This window comes from Xyrauchen texanus, chromosome 25 (assembly GCF_025860055.1).
Source record: "Xyrauchen texanus isolate HMW12.3.18 chromosome 25, RBS_HiC_50CHRs, whole genome shotgun sequence".
Lineage (NCBI taxonomy): Eukaryota > Metazoa > Chordata > Actinopteri > Cypriniformes > Catostomidae > Xyrauchen > Xyrauchen texanus.
Genome location: NC_068300.1, coordinates 4195900 through 4216896, shown reverse-complemented (window position 1 = coordinate 4216896; position 20997 = coordinate 4195900). Strand labels below are relative to the sequence as shown.

Below are 20997 nucleotides of genomic sequence, written 5' to 3'. Positions count from 1 at the left end.
TGTTTTATGCGTTTATTACATATATTGATGACAGCTCCATCGCCTAAAATACTGAGTCTGAGGCAAAATTAAATTTGAGTGCCAAATACATCACACATAAAACTCTGAACCTTTAACCACAATTCTTGGATCTTAAAACACCACCAAAAAACATGGGTTGTGTCAAGTCAAGACAATTTTATTTGTATAGCGCCTTTCACAACACACATCGTTTCAAAGCAGCTTTACAGAATATCAGCATTAACAGACGATAAAAACTGTAATGTCTATAAAGTCGATTAATCATCATTGTGTAATTTAGATAATATACGATTTTTAATAGTGTTTAAAAATAATTAAATGATAATTGTATTAATAACCCCAGTGACCAAGCTGTAGGCAACTGTGGCAAGGAAAACAAAACTCCATAAGATGTAGATTAATGGAGAAAAATAACCTTGGGAGAAACCATGCTCACTGTGGGGGTCATTCCCCTCCAACTAACCCCACCCTAACCCTAAACCAGACTCACTGTGGGGGTCAGTTCCCCTCCGACTAACCCCACCCTAACCCTAAACCAGACTCACTGTGGGGGCCAGTTCCCCTCCGACTAACCCCACCCTAACCCTAAACCAGACTCACTGTGGGGGCCAGTTCCCCTCTGGCTAACATTATGAATGTAATGTAAATAATAATTATGTATAGGTAATATCATGGTTTAAAATTATTAAACATCGATTGTGTTTGAACTGTAAAATTAATGACCACAGGCTTTGAAGTCCATCTTGATTAATTGCAGAAGTTCACATAGATGCAATTGTCCTTGTTAATTGGCTGATGAAGGCTTTTGTTGGCAATAGTTAGTCTAAGCATTTAATTTCAAGATTGTAGTCCATCAATAGACCGAGGTGATGCATGTTGGAGTTGGCATCATTTCATCCTCTGAAGTCCGTCATAATAGATTGAAGTGATGTTTGGCTGGCACCGGCTGCATTTAGTCATCATCGTTCTGCGACATGTAGCAGTGGAGTCCAACACCAAGCAGGAATGGAGCTGGATCCAGCCGGTTCTGGTGACCTCAGGATAGGAGTCCCGAGGTTGAGACAGGGAAACAAATAAAAAGCTGTAAGCGTAGATGCCATTTAATTTATTGCAGAGTTAGAGATCATGCTCAATGTTTCTGGTTTCTGGTTCCGGCAGACCCAACTAAAGCAGCCTAATTGTGGGTTGGAGGATAATTTAGGTGTATGCCTGGCTAAATAGATGAGTCTTTAGTCTAGACTTAAACTGAGAGAGTGTGTCTGCATCTCGAACAGTGTTTGGGAGACTATTCCATAGTTTAGGAGCCAAATATGAAAAGGATCTTCCTCCTTTAGTGGATCTTGATATTCTAGTAACTATTAATAGGCCAGAATTTTGCGATCTTAATGAACGTGTTGGAATATAGCGTGGTAGAAGATCACTTAAGTACTGCGGAGCTAGACCATTCAAAGCTTTGTACGTAGTTAACAGAATTTTAAAATCAATATGGAATTTAACAGGTAGCCAATGTAACGATGATAAAATGGGGCTAATATGATCATATTTCTTGGTTCTCGTCAGCACTCTGGCTGCTGCATTCTGAACCAATTGAAGTTTATTTATTGATCTTGCAGGACATCCTCCCAGTAATGCATTACAATAATCTAGTCTTGAGGTCATGAACGCATGAATTAGTTTTTCGGCATCAGCAACCGAGAGCATATGCCTTAATTTAGCAATATTTCTTAGGTGGAAGAATGCTGTTCTACAAACATTTGTAATTTGATTTTCAAAGGACAGGTTGGTATCAAATATAACACCTAAGTTCTTTGCTGTTGAAGATGATGTAACAGTACATCCTTCTAGAGTCAAATTATATTTTAGTGGCTTATTTTTAGAGTTTTTTGGTCCAATAATTAGAACCTCTGTTTTGTCAGAATTGAGTAGAAGGAAATTTCTGGCCATCCAATCTTTTATTTCATTAATACACTGCTAATTTTGAGAATTGTGAAATCTCATCAGGTTTTGAATAAATATAAAGTTGTGTATCGTCAGCATAGCAGTGGAAACTTATTCCACGATTCCTGATAATATCTCCCAGGGGAAGCATATACATGGAGAAAAACAGAGGCCCTAAAACTGATCCCTGTGGCACTCCATATTTTACTATTGTTTGGTTTGACAATTCCTCATTTACATAGACAAAGTGGTAGCGGTCTGCTAAATATGACCTAAACCATGCAAATGCCACTCCACAAATTCCGACATAATTCTCCAGCCTATTCAAGAGAATGTCGTGATCTATCGTGTCGAATGCAGCACTAAGATCTAAAAGCACTAGAAGAGAAATGCAGCCGCGATCAGATGATAAGAGCAAGTCATTTGTAACTCTGATAAGTGCAGTCTCTGTACTGTGATGAGGCCTAAATCCTGATTGAAATTCTTCATATATACTATTTCTCTGTAGAAATGAACATATTTGGGAGGATACTACCTTTTCTAGTATTTTTGACATAAACGGGAGATTTGAAATCGGTCTATAATTAGCAAGTTCTCCAGGATTAAGTTGTGGCTTCTTAATTAGCGGTTTGATAATTGCCATTTTAAAGTTTCTTGGGACATGTCCTAAGCATAGCGAGGAGTTAATGATATTAAGAAGAGGTTCTGATATTACAGGAGATACCTCTTTTAAGAGCTTAGTTGGTATAGGATCTAACAAACAAGTTGTGGCTTTTGATGTTTCGATAAGTTTTGTTAGCTCTTCATGACCTATGACAGAGAAGGATTGAAGTTGCACATGAGGGAAATTATTCGACACTGTTTTCTGAGGTACTATGACAGATGATTGCATAATTCCAATTTTATCTGTAAAGAAATTCATGAAGTCATTACTCCTGAGCTGTGACGTAATATCTGGTTCAGTTGAGGCTTTATTCCTAACCAATTTAGCCACAGTACTGAATAAACATCTAGGATTGTTGTGGTTATTTTCTATGAGTTTACTAAAATATGCTGACCTGGCAGCTTTGAGTGCGTGTTTGTAGCTACAGACACTATCCTTCCATGCACCCTGAAATACTTCTAATTTTGTATTTTTCCACATGCGCTCCATTTTCCGAGCTGCTCTCTTGAGAGCATGCATGTGATCATTGTACCATGGTGCAGGGCTTATTTCTTTAATTTTCTTTAATCGAAGTGGGCGACAACATCAAGGGTGCTAGAGAAGACTGCATTTAAATATTTTGTTATTTCATCAAGTTCTTCTGGGCTTTGGGGTTTATTGAGTATATGAGATAGATCTGGAAGAGTATTAGTGAAGCTATCTTTAGTGGTCGAAAGAATAGTTCTACCTGAACGATAGCGTGGTGTAGATTGAGTAACATTAGCTGATTGCAGCATGCAAGAGACGAGGTAATGATCCGAGATGTCATCGTTCTGCTGCAGAATTTCTATATTATCAACATCAACTCCATATGAAAGAATTAAATCTAGCGTATGATTATGGCGATGAGTTGGTCCTGTTACATTTTGTCTGACTCCAAGAGAGTTGAGAATATTGATAAATGCTAATCCCAATGTATCATTTTCATTATCTATGTGAATGTTGAAGTCACCAACAATTAAGGCTCTATCTACAGTAACTACAAGATCTGATAAAAAATTTGCAAATTCACTAAGGAAATCTGAATAAGGCCCGGGTGATCTATACACTGTAGCAAGGGTAAAGGACGACAGAGAATTTTTATTTATATTTGTATTTGACGGTGTCACATTAAACATTATTAGTTCAAAAGACTTACATTTATATCCTGTCCTCTGAGTAACACCAAAAACTTCACTGTAAATTGTAGCAACACCTCCTCCTCGACCCTTCAGACGAGGCTCATGTTTATAACAATAACCTGGGGGAGCAGATTCATTTAAACTAATATATTCATCCGGTTTAAGCCAGGTTTCAGTCAAACAGAGCGCATCCAATCTATGATCTGTAATCATTTCATTGACAATTAGTGCTTTGGTAGCAAGAGATCTAATGTTTAGTAGCCCTATTTTTATATGATGTTTATTTTTAATTTGTTTGTTTTGTTCAAGTTAGACCTTAATCAAATTTTTTCTAAATGATTTAGTGAGGGTATTGTGTTTGGTAGTGCGGGGAACAGACACGGTCTCTATGAGATATCTAGGTGATACAGTCTCTATGTGTTGTAGTTTATGTGAACTGTGTGACGTCTCAAGGCAGCTAGCAGACGTTCGGATTAACCAGTTTGTCTGCTTCCTGACCTGGGCCCCATTTAGTCAATTAATATCATTATTAAGTCTATGAGCCAAATTACTAGAGAGGAGAGCGGCACCTTCCCTGGAGGGATGGAGTCCGTCTCTCTTTAGCAGGTCAGGTCTACCCCAAAAACTTTTCCAATTGTCTATAAATCCTATTTTATTCTGCAGACACCACTCAGACATCCAGCCATTCAGTGACACTAATCTACTATAAACCTCGTCACCACGACGAGCAGGGAGGGGACCAGAGCATATTACAGTGTCTGACATCGTTTTTGCAAATTTGCACACCTCTATAACATTATCTTTAGTGATCTCCGACTGGCGAAGCCGGACATCGTTAGTGCCGACATGGATAACAATTTTAGAAAATCTACATTTAGCATTAGCCAGCACTTGTAAATTTGATTTGATGTCAGACGCTCTGGCCCCCGAAATGCAATTAACAATAGTGGCTGGAGTCTCTATTTCCACGTTCCTTACAATAGAATCACCGATAACAAGGGCTCTTTCAATATGATTCTCAGTGGGTGTATCATTGAGTGGGGAGAATTTATTGGAAACCCTAACAGGAGCGGGAGAGTGGTGTCTCTTTGCTGAACGAGTATGCCGCCGAGACGTCACCCAAATGCCCTGCTGCAGGGGCTCTATAGCCGGAACCAAAGTGTGTGTGTTGCTCTCTGTACTACTCGCATCCGAAACAGAATCTACCGGCTTCTCTTTCTCACTGACCTCTACTAGCGTTCGGATGCGAGTCTCTAACTCATTAACCTTCTCCGTCAGCCTGACTAATTCCTTACATTTATCACAAGTGAATCCCTCACTGCTGACGGAGGAGGCTATTTTAAACATGTGACATGCAATGCATGAACAAATAACATGAGCCGATGCCATGACTTACCGCAAATTGTTCGTTGTTCCTGAGCGGTGAGGGTTTTGAGGTTGATTTGAATCCCTCACAAAATTGTTTGTTGTTGGTGGTGGTTGTTCTTGGTAAGCGGTGCTTTGAGATCGATGCAATAATCTGTGTACCGCAGAGGAGAAAAAACGGGTGCGCGCTGAAAAAATACATGCAGTTTAATCGCGATAAAAATAGAACGCGGATGCAGGTGGAATATGCGCCCAGTTGAATCCCGATAAGAGAATAATACGGGAAGACCAGATGCGTGCTTAAAAATGGCAGATGTTTAAGGATTAAAGGCTACAAACACAGACTCTTGCTAGGTATCAGCAGCAACCGGTAAAATACACGCAGATGATTGTGTCTCCATCTTCTGATTGGCATCACCAGCCTGTGGGTGTATTTTTAAAACCAAGCCTATACAATCTAGAGGGGGTCCAATAGATGTAACAATACATAGTTACAATAGATGTAACTATGTAAAACCTTGAATTGCATAAGGCACACCCTTGCATCTCTTGAGGCAGACTTGAATTTTTTTAATCCTAGCCCACACTCCCTTCAAGAATACCAAGTTTAGATATTTCTCCCATAATCTCTTGATAGAAGTTAAAGCTCCGTCCCCCAGACTCTGTTGTAATGAAAACATGGGGCATTACAACAACAACGACTTTTATTAACTTCACACAAATCACCAGTAAAACTTCAGATTATCAGTTAGTTCCTCACACAATGCAATCTTATGACACGTTTACTACTGATGCCTCATGACCTTTTCCAAAAGGTATGTATATAGGTACCTCCCTCAAAATCCACTCTGACCAGTAGAAAGGGGACTTATCAATACATAATTTTGGTGCTATATTAGGAGAGTGAGGAGAAGGTAAGGACAGGCATCTGTTGAAACATTGTTCACCCCAAGTTAGGATCTCCCCGGATACCCAGGACACTGTGGGAGAGTGTTGCACAAGCCAAGGCCTGCCAATGACAATTTCTGATGATTAGATGATTGCATGAATAAGTAGGAGTACAGTGCTCTTTGAGTGTATGTTTCCTGCGTGGATGAAACTCATGATTTGAGATTACTTGGACATCAACTCTAATTGAAAGTTTATACTTTTTATATACTGTTGTACAGCATCAGACGATAAAGCAAGTGAACCGTAATACTACAATAGTACATATATACACAGCACACAATAAAACTGAAAAAAGAGGATTCAGTAATGATGGGGACAAAACATACTTTATTAAAAATTTTAATAATATGCAGAAATGTGCAATATAATAGTTTCATGGTAACACAATAAACAATTTAATATTTTCATTGCTATAAAATTGGTACATTATAAACAACTTGAGATGTTTATACATTTCATGGGGAACTTCCATCTAGAAACTTTACTTTTAGTGGCTTTTAAAAAGACTATCTGCTAAAAGGACAAAGCAAAGTGATAACTTGAGCATTTATGTGACTGGGGTAAAACAAATTAGATAACGGTGGCACACGCGCACACACACGTACATAAGTTTTCACAGCCTTTGCCATGACATACAAAATTGAGCTCAGGTGCATCCTGTTTCCACTGATCATACTTGAGATGTATCTACAACTTGATTGGAGTCCACCTGTGGTAAATTCAGTTGACTGGACATGATTTAGAAAGGCACACACCTGTCTATATAAGGTCCCACAGTTAACAGTGCATGTCAGAGCACAAACCAAGCCATGAAGTCCAAAGAATTGTCTGTAGACCTCCGAGACAGGATTGTATCGAGGCACAGATCTGGGGAAAGGTACAGAAACATTTCTGCAGCCTTGAAGGTCCCAATAAGCACAGTGGCCTCCATCATCCGTAAATGGAAGTTTGGAACCACCAGGACTCTTCCTAGAGCTGGCCGCCTGGCCAAACTGAGCGATCGGGGGAGAAGGGCCTTAGTCATTGAGGTGACCAAGAACCCGATGGTCACTTTGACAGAGCTCCAGCATTTTTCTGTGGAGAGAGGAGAACCTTCCAGAAGAACAACCATCTCTGCAGCACTCCACCAATCAGGCCTGTATGGTAGAGTGGCCAGACAGAAGCCACTCCTCAGTAAAAGGCACATGACAGCCCGCCTGGATTTTGCCAAAGGCACCTGAAGGACTCTCAGACCATGTGAAACAAAATTCTCTGGTCTGATGAAACAAAGATTGAACTCTTTGGCCTGAATGGCATGCGTCATGTCTGGAGGAAACCAGGCACCGCTCATCACCTGGCCAATACCATCCCTACAGTGAAGCATGGTGGTGGCAGCATCATGCTGTGGGGATGTTATTTAGTGGCAGGAACTGGGAGACTAGATAGGATCGAGGGAAAGATGAATGCAGCAATGTACGAAGACATCCTTGATGAAAACCTGCTCCAGAGCACTCTGGACCTCAGACTGGGGTGAAGGTTCATCTTCCAACAGGAAAATGACCCTAAGCACACAGCCAAGATAACAAAGGAGTAGCTACGGGACAACTCTGTGAATGTCCTTGAGTGGCCCAGCCAGTGCCCAGACTTGAACCAGATTGAACATCTTTGGAGAGATCTGAAAATGGCTGTGCACCAACGCTCCCCATCGAACCTGATGGAGCTTGAGAGGTCCTGCAAAGAAGAATGGGAGAAACTGCCCAAAAATAGGTGTGCCAAGCTTGTAGCATCATACTCAAAAAGACGTGAGGCTGTAATCAGTGCCAAAGATACTTCAACAAAGTATTGAGCAAAGGCTGTGAATACTTGTGTACATGTGATTTTTTCGTTTTTTATTTTTAATAAATTTGCAAAGATTTATTTTCATGTTGCAAAGACAAACTTTCATGTTGTCATTATGGGGTATTGTTTGTAGAATTTTGAGGAAAATTATGATTTTAATCCATTTTGGAATAAGGCTGTAACATAACAAAATGTGGAAAAAGTGAAGCACTGTGAATACTTTCTGGATAAATTGCAGCCTTGCATCTCTAGATGCAGACTTGACGTTTTTTTTTTTTAATCCTAGCCCACACTCCCTTCTCTCAAGAGATTATGGGAGAAAGATTTAAACTTGGTATTGGAGAAGTTGAAGCTCTGTCTCCAAAACTCTGAATTAGCAAGGAGTATTACACTGATGCCTCATGACCTTTTCCAAAAGCAGTAATTACCATTCCCAAAGTGTTTGCCACTTTAGGGGGGTGTATGCCACTCCCATAAAAAGTACAGAGCAGGTGGCGCAGCTGTAAATACCTGAAAAAACTGAAATCTGGGAATCCCAAAATGTTGAACCAAATTTTGTAAGAATCTAAACACCCCACTCTCATATAGGTCACAGAGTGTAGTAACCCCCCTCACAATCCACTCTGAACAGCAGAAAGGCGACTCATTAATGCATAAATTGGGGTTAAGCCATAAACCCGAGTCAACATTTAAATAAATGTCCATACCGAGTGCAAATGCAAGATAACAGGCTGTAATTTAACTTCTCCGGTTTGTTTAATAGAAAGGCTTTGCAATGGTGAAATAGGGGCAAGAAATTTCCATTCAATACAAAACGAGAGAGGGGGTCTCTCAGGTGGAAGCGACCAATGAGCCAAATGTCTGAGATCGAATGCATAATAGTAAAACAAAATCTTGGGTAGGCCTAGCCCACCTTTGTCAATCAGCCTATGTAATTTACTAAAGTGTAATCTGGGACGTTTACAATTGCAAATGAAGGACTTTGCTAAACTATCAGATTTCATGAAATAAGAGAGGGGAACATCTATAGGGAGAGGGGACTATAGAGAGGAAATTTTGGAATACAATTCATTTTAATAACATTAACCTTCCAAATCAAAGATAAATGTAATGAAGCCCACCAGCCCACATAGCTCGAAAACCTTTTTATTAACGGGTCAAAATTAACTAACTAAATCACACAAATTTGTTGAGAATAAAATACCCAAATACTTAATAATAATAATAATTCCTTACATTTATATAGCGCTTTTCTAGGCACCCAAAGCGCTTTACATAGCATAGGGATGATGATGCAACGGCAGCCATAGTGTGCCAGAACGCCCACCAAACGCCAGCTATTGGTGGGGAGGAGAGAATAGAGTGATGTAGCCAATTCAGGGATGGAGATTAATACAAGGACATGATAGATAGGTGTCAATGGGGGAATTTGCCCAGGACACAGGGGTTACACCCCTACTCTTTACAAGAAGTGTCCTGGGATTTTTAATGACCACAGAGAGTCAGAACCTCAGTTTAACATCCCATCCAAAGGACAGTGCCTTTTTACAATATAGTGTCCCCATCACTATACTGGGGCATGAGGACCCACACAGACCGTAGGGTGAGCACCCCCTGCTGGCCTCCCTAATACCACTTCCAGCAGCAACCTTGGTTTCCCCCAGGAGGTCTCCCATCCAGGTACTGGCCAGGCTCAACCCTGCTTAGCTTTAGTGGGCAACCAGTCAAGAGCTGCAGGGTGATATGGCTGCCCTGTTTGGGCCACTGAAAGGTGCCCGGCTGAAAAGCCATTCCTGGGCAGTAAATAATTCTGTGGAGGCAAGGCATAGATCTAGTAGGGGCGGAGAGGAATAATAAAATATAATCTGCGAAAAGAAAAAGTTTAAGCGCCACACCTCCAGCCATCACCCCTGGAAAATCATCTTCCCTTCTTATCGCGGCTGCTAATGGTTCCAGGGCAAGACAGAAGAATAATGGGGAAAGAGAGCAACCCTGCCGGGTGCCCCTATCCAGAGTAAAATATTCTGAAATTAATTAATTTGTTTGTACCACCGCTACCGGGTGTCCATAAAGTAACTTAATCCATCCAATATAAGCATTCCCAAACCCGCATGCTTCCAAAATCTTAAAAAGATTATCCCATTGTACCATATCAAATGTCTTTTCAGCATCAAGTGAGATGGCAATGACCGAAGTCTGATCATTCGCCTTTGACCAAATTATATTAATGAAATGCCTAATGTTATCATGGAGTGGTGGTGGCGTAGTGGGCTACAGCACATAACTGTTATTCAGAAGGTCTCCGGTTCAATCTCCACAGCAACCACCATTGTGTCCTTAAGCAAGGCACTTAACTCCAGGTTGCTCCGGGGGAATTGTCCCTGTAAAAAGTGCACTGTAAGTCGCTTTGGATAAAAGCGTCTGCCAAATGCATAAATGTAATGTAAATGTATCAGAAGTGCTGTGGCCTTGAATAAACCCTACCTGATCTATATGTAACTTTACTTAATCTTAACAAACATTTTTGGCAATATTTTTACGTCTAGCTGGATCAAGCAAACTGGACGGTAACTCTTACACTCTATTGAATCTTTGCCCTTTTTAAGAATCAGACTGATCCGGGCTTGTGTCATGGTTGGCGGAAAACAGTGTGAGCACTTAAGGGTTTTCTCCAGTATGAATTCTCTCGTGTTTTTTCAAGTGTGCAGACTGAATGAAACTCTTTTCACAGTGTGAGCACTTGTAAGGTTTTTCTCCAGTATGAATTCTCTCGTGTGTTTTCAGGTCTTGTGACTGAGTGAAACTCTTTCCACAGTGTGAGCACTTGTAAGGTTTCTCTCTAGTATGAATTCTCTCGTGTGTTTTCAGGTGATGTGACTGAGAGAAACTCTTTTCACAGTGCGAGCACTTGTAAGGTTTTTCTCCAGTATGAATTCTCTCATGTAATTTCAGGTCTTGAGACTTTGTGAAACTCTTTCCACAGTGCGAGCACTTGTAAGGTTTTTCTCCAGTATGAATTCTCTTGTGTGATTTCAGGTCTTGAGACTTTGTGAAACTCTTTTCACAGTGTGAGCACTTGTAAGGTTTTTCTCCAGTATAATTTCTCTCATGTGTTTTCAAGTCTTGTAAATGAATGAAACTCTTTCCACAGTGTGAGCACTTGTAAGGTCTTTCTCCAGTATGAATTCTCTTGTGTGATTTCAGGTCTTTTGAATGAATGAAACTCTTTTCACAGTGTGAGCACTTGTAAGGTTTTTCTCCAGAATTAATTCTCTTGTGTGTTTTCAGGTTTTGTAACTGAATGAAACTCTTTTCACAGTGTGAACAGTTGTAAGGTTTTTCTCCAGTATGGATTCTTTGGTGCTGTTTCAAGAGGCTTTTATTTGTGAAACACTTTCCACCAGAGGTGGGGACAAGTCACACATGGTCAAGTCCAAGCAAGTCTCAAGTCTTAACCATCAAGTCTCGAGTCGCAGTTCAGATAAATCAAGCAAGTCAAGTCAAGTCCTGATAAGTTTCAAGTAAAGTCAAGTCACACTACTAAAATAAATAGAGGTAAATTTTTTTGATACATATTTATTTTTGCACAGAAAAGATGAACTTGTATACATATATTATGTATCTTATTTATTATACATTTGCTACATATTAATCATATGCATATCTGTGCTACATTAATATCTGAAAATAAAATAAAATGTGTTGTTTACACAAAACGTTCAGAGTCTAAGATGTATCGATTCTAAGATGTATAATCCAATCTGTTAATTCAATTTAATTGAAACGGTCTAAAATGTGTTGCATTTACAGAAAATAAGGTTTACCAAGACAGTGGCACTAAGCTGTGAACGATGGGGCCGCATAATAATCCCCCCATGACTGAACACACGCTCGATAGGTGCGCTTGAAGCAGGCACAGCTAATACCCTCATTGCCATTTGAAACAGTGAAGGCATTTTCTCCTTGTTCATTCCCCAAAACAGAAGGCAGTTCTGGCCATCACAATTGTCCAGGTAATGGTTGAGCTGGGCAGCAGGGCTGAAATGAGTGGATTTCTTCTGCTTTTTGTGGTATAAGAACAGCCCAGTTTCATCACCTTTGGTTTGCTCTTCTTCATCTCCATGACCTGTCTGTTCCATATTGGTACGCTGCTCTGCCTCCTGGAGAATCAGATCTAAAACACAAAAATGTGAAATTACAAATAAACCTACACAATATTCTAGAGCTGCATGATTCTGGATACATTGAGAATCATGATTTATTTCTAAATAGACAATTATCTAACAATTCTTTACAAAAAAATGTCATGTAATTTACTAAATGTTCTGACAAAATGTTAATTGCTGTAGTCTATTCAAAAATATTTAATAGACTGAATAGAATATTTAAGCTGTCAGAAACTGAATAAATGATTCAATGTCTCACTCATAAAGGCTTAACTTGTTTCATTACTGGAGGAATCAGTGTTTTAAAGAATCTCTTGAATGAATCATTAAGTGACAGTCACTGTAACTGACAGAAACTTTATTTGAAGCATTAAATTACCTTAAGTAACTTGAGTAAGTAACTAAGTAAATCGCTACTTTTATCTCAGTATTTCTGTGATGGTTTGAATGATTGTAACAGTTTTTCAACTGTGGCCATTTCACTTATTAGTTTTGATTGTCTCTCAGACACCACAGTGTCAAGTCTTGAGGTGATGGTTCTGCGGCTCACTGCAGTGTATTTTGTGTCCATAATGGAGAGAAAATGAATGAAGTGCTTGTTGTCAGTGATAGACAGGGGCATGTTGCAATTAATGATCAGATCAGATATTATTGCTTCTGTAATGGCTTTTTGTCGAGGGTGGTTGACTGGATATGTAGTAGTCTGGGGCACAATGAACTGTGACATGGATGGCTGCTGTAGATTGGTGCAGTGTATCTTGGATTTGAGATATTCATCATATTTGCATGGATAAAAAAAAAAAAAAAAACAACAATCAGGGAAAACTGTAAACATTAACATTACCTGTAAACATTAAAACAAATGTATTTTCGTATGCACAAACATTCTTTACATTTTTAAAAATAATGTAATTTAAGGAAAATCAATTTGCAAAACCACATTTATGTGACCAAGTGTAAATGGAATCGTTTTGATAAATCAGAATCAGCTATCCGATCTGAGAAAACGCATGAAGTGGCCAGGTGTAACGTTAAACATAGGGTTGCCAACCACAACAGTTTTCTGTAGCCTTGTGCGAACTTATTCAATAGAATTAGACTTCTAGAATGTTCTTTCAAGTGCAAAAAGATATATTTTTTTTAATTTAGTAGTTTTTCTTATCATAGCCAACAAATGTCTTCGGAAACTCCTTTTCCTCGATTTACTGAAGCCTATATGTAAAACGCATTTGCAGCTGCACAGCCTTGTATCTATGCTGCATATGTCTATGCCGTCTGGCTCGCTCATAGGCTGTGCTGCGGCAACTGCACATCCAATGGCGCGAAGCTGGTCAGAGCCCGCCAAGGGGCTCAAGTCCCCAAATTTTGCATTAAAGCAGGTCTTCGCTCATTCATAGTCTCTCTGACATATATATTAGAATAGAAGCTATGTGTCTGTCATGGATTTGCACTGAATTGATACTCAAAAATACGGAACAAAGTGCGTTCCGTATCAGTTCAATACGGAACAAGACTTTTATGTGTCAAATACGGAACGATTCCGTATTATACGGAACGGTTGGCAACCCTAGTTAAACAGCCCCTTAGAAATGTTTAGGTGCGTGCTAGTGATCACATCGGCGCCTCCATGTTAGCCTGTCATGCAGTAACGTTATGCGCAATGCTTTATAGTTTCCACACGCAGTCCACAAACTTGAAAATGCGCACATTTAATACATACATTATAACCTACATGTAATATTGAGCTGCCCGCTCATTTTAAGATGTCAATCAACATTAAAAAATTCAGGCTACTCCACTGTTATAGTCAAATTCCCCAATAAGTTACATCTATTTACGAGACGTAACAGTATAATGATAATGCCATGGTCACATTTCTAATAAGAAAAAAACATAATATGCCATCAAGGCCAAATTATGACAAACAGAATAGATTAATTCATTACATTAGTAATCGTTATGACGTAGATCTTAGTGAAACTGACTATAAAGAGATTACGTTCTTACCTTTCCTTGTGGTTCTTCTTGATATGTCGAACGAAATTTGACGTTGTGGTTGTCGTGTCGGATATTCGTGCCTTGCATATTTTGCAACTGGCAAATCTTTTTTTATAGGCACGGTCCAGTTCAAAGTCTGTATAGCCAAACAAGACAATTTGTGGAGCTCGACTACTGTCTGCCATGTTTGGCGCAATTTGAATTGAGCAGCGTTAAAGGCACAGATGCCGATAGTGATGCTGACGTCACAATATATATATTTTTTAATTAATTGTATTGCTGTTTGTTTATTATAAGTTCAAGTCATTGTCGAGTCTTCCACTTAAAGTCAAGTCAAGTCTCAAGTAACTTGTTCTCAAGTCAAAGTCAAGTCAAGTCATTTTCGTACTTTAATCAAGCAAGTCACAAGTCCTGAAAATTGTGACTCGAGTCAGACTCGAGTCAAGTCATGTGACTCGAGTCCCCCACCTCTGCTTTCCACACTGTGAGCAGGTGAAAGCATTATTGGCTGCTCTTCTTTTCTGGTTTTCTGGTGATAAATTCTTCTTAGTCTTTGAGCAACTCAAATATTTTTCTCCAGTTGTGAAATCATGATGTTTCTGACACTGAAGTTTCTCCTCCACTTCATTCAGTTCTTGACATTGCTCTTTCACTTCCATCAGCTCTAAAATAAACACAGTAATTGGACAAAAATCAATTCAAGAGGGACAAATGTAAAAACAAATCAAACTGAAGCATAATTCAATACCAGAACACAACAAATTTCCAGTATACATTTGTGATGTTTGTTGTGAAAACGGTATTTATTCATACAGTTTATAATAACTGCATTTAATGATTATAGTCATCAGGAAAGAAAACCTGCCCAAGTTTTTTTTAGGGTTTTTCCTGCATTAAAATTTCTGTGAAAGGTAGGCCACTGCTGAAGCTAGTTTTATTAACGGGGTTCAAGTGGTTTAAGGCCTTTATAAAACATAATAATATACGTAAAAGTATTATGTTTTATTTAGCGAGCATGCAACCACCTAGATCATAGATTTACAGCAAATACAGGCTATTTACTATGGGAATATATGTTTTTGTAAAGTTTTATAACAGTTATAGAGCCAACTATTGTACAATCTCTATAAACGTTTGTATGCTTCTTTAGAATTATATGTTGCATGTGCTCACCTACTTTCGTGAAGTTTTTACTTTTCTTTTAGGATTTATAAGCTTGTGTATATTTTGTCAGGCTCATTTTCTAAAGACAGAAATGATATCTGAGATATTACATTTGTTTGGTTTGAGCCAAGTATTCCAATTATATAAAGCACTTGATTCTACGACAAACAGTCTAGGAGTTATAAGCAGTTTCGCGTTTTAGATCGCTGTAGCGCCCCTATTGACCGATTTGGCCAAGTCTGTGTTTCTGAGTAACGAGCAATACTACTACCACCTGTCCAAGATTCAAGTATCTAGGCCTTATGGTTTGCTCTGCCCAATCAGTTTAGTGGCGGATTAATAATAATAATAAATATAGCAGCAAGCAGCAATTAACGGGGTTCAAGCCTTTTAAGAACTTTCAAAGTATGCAATAAAGGAATGTATTTGTATATATATATATATATATATATATATATATATATATATATATATATATATATATATATATATATATATATATATATATATATATATATAATGTGTGTGTGTGTGTGTGTGTACTTTGTAAGTTGCTGAGTATGCAAACTGGTGTTCAATGACTGATGTCTTCTGTTCAACAATCCTGAAACAGGATAATTGTTATGGTGGTAATTTGTTTTTACTTTTTAACTGTTAAAATAAATAAAATAAAGCCATAAAGCACCCAATCTCCAAAAACGTTTTAGAAGTTTGGGTTAGTATTAGCATAGGAGACACACAACAATTCTTGTGAGACTCGGATATACGGCCTAGGAGGAGTTTGAAAAAGTATCTTTTTAGAAAATTTGAATTTCAGAAAACATTTTATAAAATGCCATAAAACGAAGATATACATTTTGTAGGTCTTGGTGAAAGGAATTAAGAGGAAAAAATTATTTTGAGATTATTCAACTCGCTTGCGGTGTTATTGGTGAAAACGTATATTTCCTTGTTATAGCGCCACCTTGTGGCAATTTTTTATAAATCTTGGTACACAGCCTCATTCTAACACTGTCTATAAATATCTCAAGTTTCGTAATGGTCGGCCATTCAGATATGATTTAATTTGCTGCTGAAATTTGATTGGCTGCTGACGGCCATGTTTTTTATTTGCCTGACTGACATAGTATTACTGACATTGGCCCCTACAAGATGCAGTCAGAGGCTATAAAGGTGCCCCCAGTTCTCTCTTTTTTCTGAAGCCATAAGTGCACATTTCAGTGCCAACAGGTCGTATGTCAAGGAGGAACAGGAGAACAATGATTTAGGAGGAGGAGGAGGAGGTATCTGAAGAAGAAGATGGGGAAGATTACAACCAAGAGCACAATGCATCATCTTTAGATGAAGCAATCCCCCAAGCTGAAAAAGAGACATTTTTGTCAAAGAACAGCAAAATAACACGGTCCTTGTCACCATATGACAACCAGGGAAGGGTGGCAGTTGCCCATGCCCAGGACATCGCCTTAACATTCTACATGTTCATCACACCAGCGATCGAAAAAATAATCCTAGAGATGACAAATTTGGAGGGTATCCGTAATATGGAGACAACTGGAAAAGGATGGAAGAGATTGACCTGCTTGCCTACATAGGTCTGCTAAACTTAGCGGGTGTGTATAGGTCCCGAGGCGAGGCTACGTGTAGTCTCTGGGATGCAGAGAGTGGAAGGGCGATTTTCCATGCCACTGAAAGTATTTCACACTTTCTCAAGAATGCTACAATTTGATAACCTTGAGTCAAGACCTGCAAGACCTGTGAGAGACAAACTGGGGGCCATAAGGGAGGTATGGGAGAAGTGGGTGGAGCGTCTGCCATACCTCTACAACCCTGGGCCTGAAGTAACAGTGAATGAGCAACTGGTTCCATTCAGAGGTACATTTTTATTTTCATATCTGTAATAAGTGATTTTCACTGTTATTTTCAATTGTATTATGTATTGTGATTTTCAATTGTTTTATGTATTGCTTTATGTGCTATTATGTATTTGCTTTAATATCATTGATTTATGTGATTGTTTTCTGTGACACTGATACTAATCTCTTTTGTCAAGAGACTGTCTTTCCAGCAGAAAATGCCTAGCAAGCCAGCAAAGCATGGCATCAAGATATGGGTGGCCTGTGATGCACAATCCAGCTACGCTTGGAAGATGCAAGTCTACACAGGGAAGCCAACCAGTTGAGGCACGGAGAAGAACCAGGGGATGCGGGTTGTGCTTGATGTGACAGATGGACTGAGGGGGCACAATGTCACGTGTGACAATTTCTTCACCTCTATCGAACTCAGCCAGTAGCTCCTGAAGAGGAAGATCACCATGGTTGGCAAAGTTAGAAAGAACAAGCCTGAGCTCCCTCCTGCACTCCTTGCAACAAGGGGGAGAGAGGCCTTCTCATTAAAGTTTGCCTTCACCCCCACCACCACTCTAGTTTCTTACCTTTCAAAGAGGAACAAGATTGTGGTCCTCCTGAGCACACTGTGCAAAACGGCTGAGATAAGTGATCATGAGGACAGGAAACCAGCCATCATCCTGAACTACAACCAAAACAAAGGAGGCGTGGACAACTTGGACAAGATTATTGGAACTTACAGCTGCAGGAGGATGACTGCCCGCTGGCCCCGGGTCATCTTCCATAATATCATTGATGTGTCCTCATACAGTGCCTTCATGATTTGGAACAAGATCAACCCTACCTGGATGCCTGATAAGCGGAACAAGCGGAGGGTGTTCCTGGAGCAGCTGGGAAAGGCAAATATAATGTATTTGTGTAAATGTATATGTACTTTGTAAGTTGCTGAATTTGCAAACTGGTGTTAAATATGACTGATGTCTTGTGTCCAATGATCGTGAAACAGGATAATTGTTTTGGTGATCATTTTTTTAAAAACTTTTAACTGTGATAAAGCCACAAAGCACCCAATCTCCAAAAAGGATTATTTATTTATTTATTTTAGGAATAATAGGCTTTTGGATACACTTGGTGAAACCTACATGATAAATGCAGCCCCTAAATAACTAAATGAATAAATAAAGTTAAACTTTTTTTTTGATAATTACTGACCTAGGGAGTCCTAGATGTAGTTCACAATAGCAGGTAACAATGGATAATATACAACACACCATTTATACAGCCATTTTTCTGAAATATGATTGGCTGCTGGTTGCCATGTTTTTTTATTTGTCTGAGTCATATTGTAGAAGTAAAAATTATATTGCCATATGTAAGCATTTGGCCCTACAAGAAGCATACCAATATTCAACTTCAAATATACAGTTACAGAGTTATGAGTATTTTTTAGTTGTAGTGCCCCCATATAGGAACATTCTTTTAGTATGCAGACTCAAAATGTGCCGTTGTACATGTGTATCAAGTTTAGTAACATTTGGGCTTTTCATTTGGCAGATATTGGTCAATGCGTACAAAATGGACAATGCCTGACCAATTTGTTGGCTTATATCTTCGCAATGCTTTGCTTGCTAATCGAACATATGGCGTTGGAGGAGATAGAATTTTTTTTTTGGCAAATTTGCGCAAAAATTTTCATGACGGAAATTAAATAGGAGATATACGTTTTGTTCTACTTGTGATCACCTAATGTCACCTAGCGCTAAGCGCTTGAACCCCCAATAATAAAAATCGTAACAATTACAATAGGGTTTCAGTGCCAAGCGCTTGAACCCCTAAAATTCATAACAATTACTATAGGTTTCTAGGCCTTTGGGTTTGAACCCCTAATAAAAATCAGTTCCCCGTGCAAGGTGGTGGGCATACACCCCTGCCTCTAGAGCGCTCCGCTGCTCTCCCCCTCAGGTGGAAGTGTCTGCTGATGCAGGTGCGGCCGTGGCATCTGGGCTGGCCTGCTGGAGTTGCAGGGATCCGGGACACTTCCTTCAATGCCCCGTGATGGAGCTGGGGATGGTGGTCCGGATCCCCGACTCCCCGCAGGCTGCCCCCGACTGAGCCGGAGCATACCGGATAGAGGTAAGAAGCATTGGTGGACACAGGTTGTAATCAAATCACTATTCACCTAAGCTTGGTTCAACACGGGGCATTGGGCACAGCTAAAATGGTGAGGGTGAAGTGTGTGCATGGGGATATTCACAAATACCCTGTGGTGACCCTTGCAAATACATTTCTGGGAACAAAACAGAGTGGTGGCTGCAGTTAGTTCCCACATCAACCATCGGCTGATTCTGGGGACTAATTGGCATGAATTTCTGAATGTATTAAATGGAAAATGTGCAGATGGGTTCTGCATAAAATCAGTGAGATGTGAAGTGTGCGATGCTCTGGCAGGGGAGGTTGGAGTTGGGGCCATCTTTGTCAGCTCCACAAAGGGGGGTGGCACCTCCTATCCTCAGGGGATTTTACTGAAGGGGCATTGGTGGTGATGTCCACAGGGGGTGTGCATGGGGATGCCAGAAATTGGGATAAATGGCTCGACTCCCTGTTATTTGCAGTACGACAAGTCCTGCAAACCTCCACAGGGTTTTCCAGGTTCGAGCTGCTGTATGGGCTGCCCCCGTACGGGAGATTGACATCATCCCTGAAGCTTGGGAGGAGGGACCTTCCGATAGCAAAAATGACATTTAGTACGTTCTTAATCTTAGAGAAAACTCCACACCTTGGGGCAACTAACAAAGGAGAATTTGCTCCAAGCGCAAGAATGACAGAGCCAACTGTATAACAGTGGAGCTTGGCTGTGTGAATTTGCACTGGGAGATAAGGTACTTGTATTACTCCCTACATCGAGCTTCAAGTTACTCGCCAAGGTCACACAACAAGTGGGGGATCTCGATTATTAGGTAAAGTGAACCAATAGAGAGGGTGAACATCAAATATATCACCCCAACCTCCTGAAATTGTGGGGGGAGGCGGTCCCTGTGACGTTGGCTACAGTAGTTCCAGAGAGGGCGGAGCTCGGGCCGGAGGTGAATAAAAAAAACGTAATAATAACACTCCGGTCACTTCCTGAGACCAGCTCACAGGTGTTGCCAAGTTGCAACCAGAATTTGCAGACGTGTTCTCCCCTCTACCAGGTCGTACGAAACTCATCCAGCACCACATCGAGAATGAAACAGGAGAGGTGGTACGTAGCCGTTCCTATCGCTTGCCTGAACACAAAAAGAAACTAGTTTGGGAGGAATTGGATGCAATGCTCGATACGGGGCATATCATTTTATTCGACATTGGATTTGACAGCAATTTCCGGTGAAAAAACAGCCTTCTTCATGCCATTTGGATTGCACCAATTTGTGGCGCTTCCGTTCGGTTTATTTGGGGCCCCGGCTACCTTTCAGCGTCTCATGGAGCTCATCCTCCAGCCGCATTTGGCTTATGCTGCTGCCTATCTAGATGACATCATCATTTATGGCAATGATTGGCAGCTGCATATGCAGCATCTGAGGGCAGTTCTGAGATCGCTGTGACGGGCGGCGCTCACTGTAAACCCCAAGAAGTGCGTGATTTGGTGGGTGGAGGTACGGTACCTGGGGTTCCACTTGGGCCACAACCATGTGCGTCCCCAAATTGACAAAACTGCGGCGATTGTGACCTGCCCCGAGACCAAAATGGGGTGAGAAACAGGAAGTTTGAACCTAATTATTTGGACGTCAACATCCCGCTGACTGATCTCACTAAAAAAGGGGCTCCAAACCAGGTCGAGTGGACAGAGCAGTGCCAACAGGCGTTCACGTATGATAAAGCCGCACATAGCGGGGGGTCAAGCGCCCATCCGGAGAGAGAGTGGTAAGGGC

At 40.2% G+C, this 20997-nt stretch overlaps 1 protein-coding gene across 1 annotated transcript in view; it reads right to left on the bottom strand.

The window, feature by feature from the left end:
• Positions 1-20997, bottom strand: part of LOC127618936 (uncharacterized) — a 163607-nt gene that overhangs the window by 24739 nt on the left and 117871 nt on the right. The window contains 1 exon segment of the mRNA XM_052091638.1: positions 10577-11318. Within this exon segment, the coding sequence (XP_051947598.1) occupies positions 10577-11318 (742 nt within the window).